General features: G+C 27.2%; 3 protein-coding genes across 3 annotated transcripts; 2 read left to right on the plus strand and 1 right to left on the minus strand.

Annotated features, from left to right (window-relative positions):
* Positions 1-777: 777 nt before the first annotated feature.
* LOC129608754 (transcription elongation factor B polypeptide 3) lies at positions 778-5,550 on the minus strand. The gene is made up of 2 exons (XM_055520453.1): positions 4,494-5,550; positions 778-3,698 (listed from the first exon to the last, which is right to left on the minus strand). Exons 1-2 carry the CDS (start codon positions 5,236-5,238, stop codon positions 1,825-1,827), a joined length of 2,619 nt encoding a protein of 872 aa, XP_055376428.1. The 5' UTR covers positions 5,239-5,550; the 3' UTR covers positions 778-1,824.
* Positions 5,551-7,503: 1,953 nt separating this feature from the next.
* LOC129608932 (transcription factor IIIB 90 kDa subunit) lies at positions 7,504-10,276 on the plus strand. Its single transcript, XM_055520741.1, has 6 exons — positions 7,504-8,075; positions 8,132-8,236; positions 8,304-8,453; positions 8,506-8,732; positions 8,787-9,645; positions 9,711-10,276. Exons 1-6 carry the CDS (start codon positions 7,640-7,642, stop codon positions 9,848-9,850), a joined length of 1,917 nt encoding a protein of 638 aa, XP_055376716.1. The 5' UTR covers positions 7,504-7,639; the 3' UTR covers positions 9,851-10,276.
* A 1,395-nt stretch (positions 10,277-11,671) lies between these two features.
* LOC129610010 (transcription factor IIIB 90 kDa subunit-like) lies at positions 11,672-13,568 on the plus strand (the record flags this gene model as incomplete). Its single annotated transcript, XM_055522318.1, has 4 exons — positions 11,672-11,744; positions 11,797-12,023; positions 12,078-12,936; positions 13,002-13,568. Coding segments are annotated over 4 exons (1,299 nt in total), but the record flags the coding sequence as incomplete, so codon positions are not given.
* Positions 13,569-13,914: the final 346 nt, after the last annotated feature.

Here is a 13,914-nt window from a genome sequence, read left to right on the forward strand (position 1 = left end):
CATAGATGATTAAGAAAAAAAGGACTAATTATTTAATAAATAAATTAAATAATCAACTGTCTAGCAATAATATTAAGGAAGGCTTCGAATTTAAAACTCATTCCATAATTAAACACTTCAAAAAACAGTTATTGCTAGACCAAAAATTGCCTATAAAAAGGTATTTTAGAAAATTAAGCTTGACTACCGCTCAGTCCAGATTTTCCTACAGGTATATTTTCGTAAATATTATGATATGATATTAAAAAAATAATAAAAATAATATAAAACCAAAATAATCACAAAATATTCATTCATTTTTCATGCATTGTAATTAATGCATCCTTAATAACGTAGCGTGATATTCAAAAGCTTCGTTTAAAATCAATTGTCATTAAATACGACTTTTTGTAATTACAAAATAACTAATTTTTAAAATTTAACTTTTCAACTTTCCAAATTTTGTTTTTTCATAGCAAAGCATGCAAAATGTTTGATATAAATGATAAAGTTTGTATTTTCTACTAAATATAATTTTTGAATCTTTTCTCTACATATTTGCATTAAAATAATTTTATTAATTTTAAAAGTTCTTACACTTTTACTATTTTGTTTTTTTTTTATCTCAAGGAAAATTTTCTCCTTTACTTAAAATCAGTAATTATTAATAAAATTATAACCATTATTAAGTTTTAATAATTTAACAGATTCTGAAACATCTATTTAATGATTCGTAGTGTTAGCATAAATATCAATTGATTAAATTATTATGCAACATCTGCTTAATTTATGTAGCTGTATGTAAAATTTAGTATAAGTTTTCTACTTAATTTCACTACTCATATTTTGTTACAATTTTATAATAATTTCAATTTTTTAAGCAATAACTTAAATAAAAATACATACTTAAATTTTAATATACAAAAAACTTCAATAATTTGTATAGTTTCAAATTTTAAATAATTGTCTATTGGTTTGTCACTTAAAATTTATAGTTAAATTTAGAACATACGACAAAAAAATTTTAATGATTCTTACTACAACGTCTTTTGCGAAATGCTTTTTATTTGTGTGTAGAAAATATATACATATATTTTATACAATGCTTTTTTCTTGTTGTATAATATATTATTTGATAATTTAACACAATAAAAACTTCTTTTCCTCTTTCACAATTTTTCAAGTTTTAATTGAAAAAGAAAACTATTTAAATTCAGTAACTTTATTCTGGAAGTGTTTTATCAACGCTGTTAAAAACCTTCCATCGAAATAAAATATCATTTTACATATTATGTATGTATGTTCAAGAATTGTCCTTTCATTTTTTGATAGAGCAAACTCAATAAAAAAAATAAATAAATTTAAAACGTAAATGGTGCCTAATGCCATTTATACAAAAATTTAAACAAACTCTGCCACTCACAATTTAATAAATAGCGATCACATACGATATTCTTTCGTACATGTATATATGTATGTAATTTGTAAAATTTCATTAATTACATTTTATAAAACAATTTGGTAATTTTATGTCTTGTGTATGATTGAGACACTACGTATCAATATAATCTGAGTATTCATTAACTCAAATATTACTTCAGAACTCAAAGCAATATATAATATATTAGAAAAAATCAAGTTACTGATATTTTATTACAATAATGTTTCCTTGTTTTCTTAATTACATTAAAAAACAAAATTTTCTAAAAAAAATCATTAAAACAAAGCGCAGGTCTTATATTCTACAATTCTATTTCTTATACGCATGTATATATATAAATATTTCGAAAAAACAATTTTGCAAGAAATCCTTTTTTCATCTTTCTCACTCTCTTTGTTTCTTATTTATCGTCTTATCCGACCTTTCATAAACTGAAGTGTTTTAGCCATTAAAGGCGCTTTTCTAGCTTTCGGGGCAGATGTAACTTGAGCGTTATCCCTTGTACCAGCAGCAACTCTTAATCTAACATCACCACTTTTTGTTGCATTCGGTGTTATAGCCTGCAGCGCGGCAACTCGAGCAGCTGGTGTTGCCACTAATTTAGTATTAGTTCCAAATTTTTCTTGCTTCTTTTTGACGTACCTTGGTGGTTTTACCAATGAATCTACATAAGCTAATTGAGTTTTACGTAGTGGTATATTAGTTTGTATTTGTGATTGTTTTATGTTTTCAGTAAGTCTGTTTAAATGAGCATCTTGCAATTCCTTACAACGTATGTACATTTCACGAAAAGACTCCATTTCTTCACGTTTATACGAGCGGAAACGGCGTTTAACGTGTTGTTCCCACAACACATCTGTATCATGCATTAGGTATGGATTGAATTCTTCAAATTGAGATAACTGTTCTGGCGTTGCTCTTTCTAAAACTGGTCTAAGAATATCAAATGGTACACCTCCAGTATATTCAAGAGCATCAATATTTTTTTGTAAGCAACGTATACATAAATTAAATAATGTTGGAATTTGAACTTTTTGGCCAATTTTCGCACCGGAATATACTTTGGTTCTTATAGTTTTAGAAGATATACCATGAGCTAGTGCCTCTTCATCGGTAAATAATCTTTGTGGTTTTGACTGAGGGAATACACAATCCATAACAGTTGGATTTAATGGCATTGGTTTGTAATTATTCGATATGGTTGGTAATTCTAAGGCAATGCTTGGATCAAGTGGTTTTAAATTAGCACTAGACGACAAAAGCAAAGGAGTTGCTGATTTGAAGTTTTCCATTTCAGTACTACTTTCACTATCGCTATTTGAAACAGATTGTGACGTAGAAACTTTTTGTTTTTTGCTTACAATACCACTTCCACTAGGTTCATCACGACTCAAACGTTTTTTAGATATTGTAGTAGGCTCCTGATAATTTGAAACAATCGAAGTTTCATTTTGGCTTTTATTTTGATATTTTGCTTTCTTATTTGGCATTTCCATCATTCCCAGAGCTTGCTCAAAACTTGCTCCGGTTGTACTATCAATACCGTTATCGTTTAATGTTTCATTTTTAGACTTTTTTATTTTATTCGGTGTCATAGTCGTGGAAGTAACTTCAGCATTATAATCGACAAAATGTGGTGGATTGGGATCATTGAAAGTATCTTCGTTGGAAATTTGAATTAACTTTTCATTCTCAGTTTCTTCGTCTAGCTTACTAAACTCTTTTACTCCTATATCCTTAGATTTTTTATGCTTTGATGATTTATCTTTTGATAATTTATCTTTGTCTTTGTGTTTTTTTCCATGTTTAGAATCACTCTGTCTATTAAAATCATCATTATTATCGTGATGCTTCGATTTTGATTTTTTTTCCTTATGCTTTTTACTTTTCTTTTTCTTGCTACTGTGTTCACTTTCAGTATGTGAAGTTTTGTGATGCTTATCACTTTTGTGTTCAACGTTTTGAATACTAGAAGTGTTAATGTCATTTACTAAATTATCACTAATTGAGTTATTATAAATCATTCGATCACTATACATATCTTCCTGACAAACTTCAGCTGCAGAAGGTGGTTCATAATCATAAACCATAGTTTCATTTTGACTTTTTATGTGATTCGAATTTTTATTTGAATCTGGTAATTTAAAATTTGGAGAATGAGTAGAGCTAGTTTTTTGATGTTCATATTCTTGTTTACGCTCTGAGCTATGGCGTTTTTGATGCTTGTCTTTTTTTGACTTTTGATCACGATGTTTAGACACTTCCTTAACTTCGTTACCTACAATCATTTATAAGTAAATGACAAAAGAAATAAGTGTTCAATTTTTATGATATATTAAAAAAAATAAATTTATTTTATGCAGAAAAGGTATTGACTCTTGTCACTTAGATGATAAAACATTTTTAACAATAAACTGAAAAATGTGTGCTAATGACAATAAACCCTAAGTAGATTAATGAATGTTGAAACAAATTATGTTATTTAACTTGAATAAAATAATTTTAAACAAAAGTTTCTCAAATTAACATTGAAAAAATTATTAATTTATTAACGATAAGTAACCATTTTAATATATACAAAGATATGTTAATTTCTAAATAGTTTTAGAACTCCATATTTAAATATCAAAACCTAATTTTCCGATAGTAACGTTTCTACTTCACAAGAAGATATTATTAACATTTATAGATTTATTCATTTGAAGTCTACAATATATAAATTCTGAAACTAAAACAAAAAGAGGAATTTTGTAAAATTCAGTTTTTACTTAGAACTTAAGTTCGAAACTTCTTTAATACAAAAGAAGAACATTCGAAACTATGCTTTTGTAAATGTAGATATAAACGCTAACATTTCTAAAGCATTTTTAAATATTTTTTTTATGCTGTAGACCTGTGATGATAAAAGAAATTTTTTTTTAAGATATTCTGTTGGAATTTTAAGTGCATCTGAATTGTTGAAAATATCCAAGAATATTTCTTAAATGGTTTTTAAGTTTTTGAAGTTTTTTTAATAAAATGGTAAGCAACTTATTTATCACCCATAAATCATATATTACTAAATTTCTCTTACCGTATTTATCAGACTTTATTTCGACACCAGTATTACAAATTAACTGAGGTGAGGCTTTGATGTGATTATTTACATTTTCATCTATGATTAACTGCACATCATTGTCATCATCATCATCATCATCGTCAATGGTATGAACATAATTGGGGTCAATAGGAGCCGATGGTCTTATAATTGGGGCACTAATCGTTGCGTGCACTTCATAGTTAACAGAATGTTTATTCTTATCCTCAAATTTCTGATTTTGATAATAAATATTCTCAGCTGAATTTTGTTTCGTTGTTTGCTGTTTATCAGCATAATTACTGTTATATTGATAATGTTGCGTAGTTTCTCTTTCATTACTATAACCGTTATTACTATTTGTAGACACATTTCCATTAGGATCTATATTATTACAACTCCCACTTCCCGTTCCTCCATCATTATTATCATCATCTCTGTGCTCTCTATTTCGTGCCGCTTGTTCTTTTGCGAATTCTTCGGCTGTGACTACAGCTTTCCATTTTGCTACTAAGGCCTTAGCAGCAACACCAACTTCACCTTCATACTTCCTTAAGGAGTTAACAGTCTTACCGATTCCCGTTGCTTGTAAGTGCTCTACTTTCACTGGTAGCTTGCTCAACTTTTCAATGCAATGCAAAAATTTTGCTGTTTTACTTTCATTAAGGGGATTATTCTGCTTCTGTGCTCTTTCAATACTACGTTGATAATGACCGATCACATCTAATATTGAGGTAGACATATTTGTTTCGTATTTATATTTTTATTTGTAGTTATTGCAATAAATTAAAAAATTTTACTACTTCTCCCGTCGTCTCATTAAGTTTGCTTGCATTTGAGTGTCCTTAAAAATATTAATTTCAATAACATATGACACGACACGTCATTTTATCAGTCTTCGAAATCGAGACACAAAAATTAAAAATTTTAAAATAGTTCACTTTTTCATTTATTTTACAACAGTTGTAAGATTTTCTAACAAAATGATATGGAGTACTTTTATTAGAATTAATTATATGACGATATTTTTCCGTAATATATTACACTCTTTCAAATTATTTTGTCTTCTGCAAAAAGTCAAAAACTCATCTGTCCAGTATACGGTATTGCCAAATGATGGTAAAAAAATTTCTCTTTTACATGGATTTAAACTTATTATTTTTTACTATGTCAGGCAAATTTTAAACTTTGCTAAATTAAATTTCAAAATTGACTATTAAGGGTTTTTTTTACTTATTTATAATACTTTGTAGCTTCCTCAAAAAATTAAATATATTACAAACACAAAATAATATAAAACGTTTAATAAACCTTCACATAAGTAAATAACAACGAACGAACTCGATTACTTTAAAATATGTAATAGGTCTTGAAGCTGATTATCCAATAATTTAAAAAAATAACTTAACTACAATTATTTAGAAAGCTGTTCCACAATTAAATTTTTCATTACTAAAAGAAGTGAAATAATAATATATGTATACACTATATTATGCTATATTATGCTATTATTTTGTACAATATACGAAATTTTTTACAAAAAATTGACGTTCGTTATGTTTGTTGTTCTCTAAATAGTTTTACAATATACTTTCAAGTGACTTGGTAAGACTTTTTTAGTTGCAGAAAACAGATAACAACATGAAATGAACATGTATCAGATAACAAACACTATATGAATATATATATATTTATAAACATATGCATATCTTTATGCCAAATAACAACTGCAATTACTCGTAAATGGTGTTGCCGTATCTATTAAAACTATAATACCCATAATAGACGGATGAAGCATGAACTGTAGCACACAAAAAGGTTTTCGTCCAAAATTGAAAATTTCTCTTACCGTAAAATACTTTGAAGCTAAAATAATGTTTCCCGTTCAAAAATTCAGTATTATGACGAGTAAAAATATTAAGCAATATTCTTTATTTTTCTAATAAGGTAAATGTTTCGCGGAGGAACAAATTTTTAATGTGAGAAATATTTAGATAAAGTAATTATAATGTAGAACAACAAAAACAAAGAAAGTTTTAATTTTAATATAGTTAACGATTTTTGAATCCCTTGCAACTTCCTACATTATTTTAAAGAAATTTTGCCTCTACGTAAAATATTAAAATAAAAAATTAAGCTTTTTATATTTCTGAAGTATTCCAGGATTTCGAAAAATAGTTTTTTAATTCTACTTCAAGTGGCCTACTACGTAGTCTTACTTTCGCTAAACGATTCTCGCATTTTAAATTTCGACACTATGCAAATCGAATATCGCATCAAATCGAATGTGAAAGTAGCAAAAGTGGGATTACAGAATGCCACTTTTGCACACTTTTCATTCACTTGCCATTTTGTTTACGAATTTTATTGCGAAAGTCTAATTTTTCGAAAAAATATAAGTAAACATTATAAATGTTACATTTATTTTGCTTTATTAAATTAAAAAAACCTCGCATTTCAAATTTACTTCCAGTTACAGAGTATCAACTTACGCAAATTTGCGACATTCGCATTTTTACATAGCAGGACTATTCGCATTGCGACGTAGTACTTTTTACATAGTAGAAAAATTAAAACTTTTTGTAATCTCGGGATTGTCTTCCATTAATTTTATCAGAAACTTAAATTGCTTCGCATTTGTTATCTTTTTCCTTCTATAAAATACAAAAACCCCAATTATCAAAATAAAAATTAATAGAGTGAATTTTATAGTAAGAAATTTTAATTTAATTTTGAATTTTTTTACTTTTACATACTAACTTCGCCGATTTTTTCATTTTATTTACTTTTAGACTAAAAGAGATCGGACTTTTGGTCTATTAAATGCAAGTATTAAGGTAAAAAAATGACTATCGCGTTCTATGAAAATTCTTACAGAAACAGCACACACGGCGATTTTGCCATCTGGTCGAGGCTGTTAAATTTGGCATAAAAAATGCCAATATCCCAACACTGTTTATATTTATGTTCCGTTTTCGGTATATTCTGCTCACTAAAAGCTTCACAGTTAAAAATTTTGTTGACAGTTTTATAAGAAAACAAGGAATAATTACATGACTATCTCGCATTTAATATCATACAAATAAAGTTTCGAGAAATTAAAGTTGTTACAATAGGTAAAATTACAGCAATTTAAATTAGAAATGTCATCCGGAGTTAAATGTAAAAATTGTGGTTCAACTGAGATTGAAGAAGATAATGCTCGCGGTGATGCTGTTTGCACTAATTGTGGTTCAGTTTTAGAAGATAATTTAATTGTTTCCGAAATACAATTTGAAGAAATCGGGCATGGATCAGCAGCTATCGGACAATTTGTGTCATCTGACTCTGCAGGTGGAGCTACAGGGTATGGAAAATTTCAAGTAGGGTCTGGAACAGAGTCTCGAGAAGTTACAATAAAAAAGGCCAAAATTGGAATTACAAATCTTTGTCAACAGTTGCAATTAAATAACCATTTCATTGAAACAGCATTAAATTTTTTTAGAATGGCTTTAAATCGGCATTTGACCCGAGGTAGAAAAAATAGTCATATTTATGCTGCCTGTGTATATATTACATGCAGAACAGAAGGAACTTCACGTAATTGAAATATTAATTCTTAAAACAATAACTTAATAGAAATTATTTTTCTTCAGATTTACTCATAGATATAAGTGATGTGCTTCAAATTTGCAGTTATGAACTAGGCAGAACCTATCTTAAGTTATCAAACGCTTTATGTATTAACATTCCATCTGTTGGTAATAACATTTGACGTACCATGTAATACATTGCTTATGTAAATATAATAAACATTCTTGATTCTAGACCCATGCTTGTACGTAATGCGATTTGGTAATAAACTGCAGTTCGGAAGCAAAACGCATGAAGTTTCAATGACTGCCCTTAGAATTGTTCAAAGAATGAAAAAAGATTCAATACATTCGGGAAGGAGACCTACAGGTTTATGCGGAGCAGGTCTGTTAGTTTTCATTCTCCATTTAAAAAGAATATAAAAAAAGTTTTACAGCATTGCTTATTGCTGCAAGGATGCACGATTTCGGCAGAAGTATAGGAGATATTGTTAAAATTGTAAAAATACATGAGTCCACTTTACGGAAAAGATTAACTGAGTTTGCTGAAACTCCGAGTAGCGCTTTGACATTAGACGAATTTATGGCTGTAGATTTGGAAGCTGAACAAGATCCACCAGCTTTTAAAGCCGCAAGGAAAAAGGATCGAGAACGAATATCGAAGGCACAATTAATTTTTATTTGTAATATTCTATTTTTAATTTTTCGATTTATGTAGATGGGTGAAAATGAGTTAACGGAACTGCAAAAAGAAATTGATGCACAATTAGAAAAAGATTTAAAAAAACTTCATAGAAGTCGCTTTAAAAATATTCCAGCTGAATGCTTCGAAGAAGATGATGCGACTAAATTTATTGCGGAATCTAATATGAATGTAATAGAAAAATGTTTAGCTGATTATTCTGGGATGAATGAGATTGAAACTTCGAAAACAAACTTGGAAGGTTTAAAACCGGATATACTGAAAATGTGCACACCTACATTGAGCGAAATATCTCAAATTGAGAGTAACAAATCAGAAAGTTTAACTGAAATTATTAATACAAATGATGGCGAGCTAAACTTGGAAGGTTTAGACGACGAGGAAATTGATGGTTATATTATGACTGAAAAGGAAGCTGATTACAAGACGATATTATGGGAAAATTTAAATGCAGAATACTTGCAAAGTTTAAAAACAAAAGAGGAAAAATTAGCGAGAGAACGTGAGGAGGGAAAACCGGAAAAAAAGAAAAGAAAACCGAGAAAAAAAATTGGTCCATCTAATACTGCCGGAGAAGCAATAGAAAAAATGTTGCAAGAAAAAAAAATTTCTACTAAAATAAATTATGATATTTTAAAAGCATTAACAGCCCCAAAAACTAACAATAATGCAGAAGAAAAAACTGATATTGCTCATCCAAAAATTGAGGAAGCGATAATACAAAAAGCAGAAACTATCAATGGAACTTTGTTAACTACAGTTGCTGTCCCTAAAGGAATATCAAAAAGAGAAAAATTAGAATTTGGTTTACCAGTGGTTGAAAATGCAGTTGCACAAACAAATGCAAATGAACCCCTAATTATAGAAAACAACGGTAATTTGAAATTTTTAAAAATTAATACAAATCTATAAAATTTTATATTTTGATTTTATTTATAGATGATCTAGTTGATGAGGAAATAGACGAACCAGAGGCAGAACAATATGAACAAACTGATAATGAGTATTCTTCACTTAAAGATATGCTAAATAAAGGTGATGATGATGATTATTATGGATATGATGAGGATAATTATTAAGAAAATAAGCAAGAAAAAGCATGATTTATTTGTTGAAAATATTAAAAAAACTTTATTAGTTTTTTTTTGTTTTTTAATGAAAACGGTCTGTAAATATCGTTCATTTATTATTATTATGTATTCGGTCTGTAAATACATGTTTATTTAAAACTCTTAACAGACATTCTCTGCAATAAAAATTTCCTTTATTCATATTTTTGATTATGTTCTGCTATAAAATTTAAATCATAAAAATTCTAAAATTTCTTAGGGCAGCTTTTTCTAAACAATTTTTTTTTTTTTGAAAACATATACATATGTATTACATATTACACTTAATACGGCAATGTAAAAATATTTATTTTATTTGTGTGATAATTAAACATTGAATTTTATTTCTTTAACATTTTTCTTTATTTTATTATTTTATATACATATATTAATGTGCATCTAAAAGACTAAATCTAAATATACTTATACTCAAAAGTCTCTTCTTAAGAGAGAAAAGATGCCTTGCATTTAGAATGTTTTTGTGCAATTTATGTTCAACAAATTAAATCAATCATATTAAAATTATTAAAAAACTCGCAGTTGTTGGATAAAACTTGCCAAACACGTTAAAATTTTATTTAGTCATTGAAATAAAAAGCATCTGTATATAAAACAAATTATCTCAAGAGGAAGGATATTTAAAACTTGCAAGTTATTGAAATACAGAAATGTGATTTAGTAAAGATTCTTCTTGTATTTTTGAAGATATTTTAAAAAATACATATTTTCAAAAGTTTTATAGGAAGAAAAGTTGGGAAGCTTTACATATTTGGTTGGGAAAATTTCTCGAAAAGTAATAACTTATGGACCTCAACAATCTAAACAGACAATATATTTATGTTCTTAAATGATACCAAAAAGGTTTATAACAATAAAAATACAAAATGTGTTCTCGATCACTATGAATCTAGTTTTGACGGTTTTGAATGTTAATGTGATTTTGAACGCAACTTTACATTAAATATATATACATATTTTGCTATTCTTTAAAATACAATTTATTTCATCACTCAGACGAAAGGAAAATGCAGCACAATAATTCCATAGGCCTCTTCAAATTCCATAATATAATTCATATAGTGTATTATAAAATTGATGAAACTATATATGTATGTACATACCAACCATGTATACCACCCTGCCTGATAATTTTGAAACAATAAAATACCTAAAGACAGCATAAATATAAAATTATTTCTGAAGTTGTCAAAAATTATATTAATTATTTTAATGTTAAAATATTTATTTATTTATTTAATTTGTGTAATAATAAAACAATGAATTTTTTTTTCATTTGAATTTTTTTATATTTTATTTTTTTTTATATGTATGTATGTATGTAATTAGAAGAATAAATTTAAATATACTAATATTAATGACTAACATTATTTAAAAATTTAAACTTAAAAAAAAAAGATAATGTCTTGAATTTAAAATGTTTTAGCTCAATTATGTATAATTTGTTAAAATTAATTAAATCAATGATATTAAAACTACTAAAAAATTCAAATTAGTCTTTAAGAAAACTTTCTAAACACCATGACATTTATAATTAACTACATACTAGTAAAAAAAGTATTGTTATTAAAATAATTTGAATTTTACCATTATATTGAAATAAAAATATCGTAAGAGGAAAGAAATTTAATGTTTTACATTATTTTTGTAGTACAGGAAAATAATTTAATCAGGGTTAATATTTTTTTAGCGTTTGTTCAAAGAAATAGAAATATTTTCTACTAATTTTCTAAAAAATACAAAATAGCGGTTTTCACAGATTGATGTACTGCCCTTAGAATTGTTCAAAGAATGAAAAAAGATTCAATACATTCGGGAAGGAGACCTACAGGTTTATGCGGAGCAGGTCTGTTAGTTTTCATTCTCCATTTAAAAAGAATATAAAAAAAGTTTTACAGCATTGCTTATTGCTGCAAGGATGCACGATTTCGGCAGAAGTATAGGAGATATTGTTAAAATTGTAAAAATACATGAGTCCACTTTACGGAAAAGATTAACTGAGTTTGCTGAAACTCCGAGTAGCGCTTTGACATTAGACGAATTTATGGCTGTAGATTTGGAAGCTGAACAAGATCCACCAGCTTTTAAAGCCGCAAGGAAAAAGGATCGAGAACGAATATCGAAGGCACAATTAATTTTTATTTGTAATATTCTATTTTTAATTTTTCGATTTATGTAGATGGGTGAAAATGAGTTAACGGAACTGCAAAAAGAAATTGATGCACAATTAGAAAAAGATTTAAAAAAACTTCATAGAAGTCGCTTTAAAAATATTCCAGCTGAATGCTTCGAAGAAGATGATGCGACTAAATTTATTGCGGAATCTAATATGAATGTAATAGAAAAATGTTTAGCTGATTATTCTGGGATGAATGAGATTGAAACTTCGAAAACAAACTTGGAAGGTTTAAAACCGGATATACTGAAAATGTGCACACCTACATTGAGCGAAATATCTCAAATTGAGAGTAACAAATCAGAAAGTTTAACTGAAATTATTAATACAAATGATGGCGAGCTAAACTTGGAAGGTTTAGACGACGAGGAAATTGATGGTTATATTATGACTGAAAAGGAAGCTGATTACAAGACGATATTATGGGAAAATTTAAATGCAGAATACTTGCAAAGTTTAAAAACAAAAGAGGAAAAATTAGCGAGAGAACGTGAGGAGGGAAAACCGGAAAAAAAGAAAAGAAAACCGAGAAAAAAAATTGGTCCATCTAATACTGCCGGAGAAGCAATAGAAAAAATGTTGCAAGAAAAAAAAATTTCTACTAAAATAAATTATGATATTTTAAAAGCATTAACAGCCCCAAAAACTAACAATAATGCAGAAGAAAAAACTGATATTGCTCATCCAAAAATTGAGGAAGCGATAATACAAAAAGCAGAAACTATCAATGGAACTTTGTTAACTACAGTTGCTGTCCCTAAAGGAATATCAAAAAGAGAAAAATTAGAATTTGGTTTACCAGTGGTTGAAAATGCAGTTGCACAAACAAATGCAAATGAACCCCTAATTATAGAAAACAACGGTAATTTGAAATTTTTAAAAATTAATACAAATCTATAAAATTTTATATTTTGATTTTATTTATAGATGATCTAGTTGATGAGGAAATAGACGAACCAGAGGCAGAACAATATGAACAAACTGATAATGAGTATTCTTCACTTAAAGATATGCTAAATAAAGGTGATGATGATGATTATTATGGATATGATGAGGATAATTATTAAGAAAATAAGCAAGAAAAAGCATGATTTATTTGTTGAAAATATTAAAAAAACTTTATTAGTTTTTTTTTGTTTTTTAATGAAAACGGTCTGTAAATATCGTTCATTTATTATTATTATGTATTCGGTCTGTAAATACATGTTTATTTAAAACTCTTAACAGACATTCTCTGCAATAAAAATTTCCTTTATTCATATTTTTGATTATGTTCTGCTATAAAATTTAAATCATAAAAATTCTAAAATTTCTTAGGGCAGCTTTTTCTAAACAATTTTTTTTTTTTTGAAAACATATACATATGTATTACATATTACACTTAATACGGCAATGTAAAAATATTTATTTTATTTGTGTGATAATTAAACATTGAATTTTATTTCTTTAACATTTTTCTTTATTTTATTATTTTATATACATATATTAATGTGCATCTAAAAGACTAAATCTAAATATACTTATACTCAAAAGTCTCTTCTTAAGAGAGAAAAGATGCCTTGCATTTAGAATGTTTTTGTGCAATTTATGTTCAACAAATTAAATCAATCATATTAAAATTATTAAAAAACTCGCAGTTGTTGGATAAAACTTGCCAAACACGTTAAAATTTTATTTAGTCATTGAAATAAAAAGCATCTGTATATAAAACAAATTATCTCAAGAGGAAGGATATTTAAAACTTGCAAGTTATTGAAATACAGAAATGTGATTTAGTAAAGATTCTTCTTGTATTTTTGAAGATATTTTAAAAAATACATATTTTCAAAAGTTTTATAGG

The sequence above is a fragment of the Condylostylus longicornis genome, unplaced genomic scaffold (genome assembly GCF_029603195.1).
Source record: "Condylostylus longicornis isolate FDR11 unplaced genomic scaffold, ASM2960319v2 ptg000004l, whole genome shotgun sequence".
NCBI classification, from domain to species: domain Eukaryota; kingdom Metazoa; phylum Arthropoda; class Insecta; order Diptera; family Dolichopodidae; genus Condylostylus; species Condylostylus longicornis.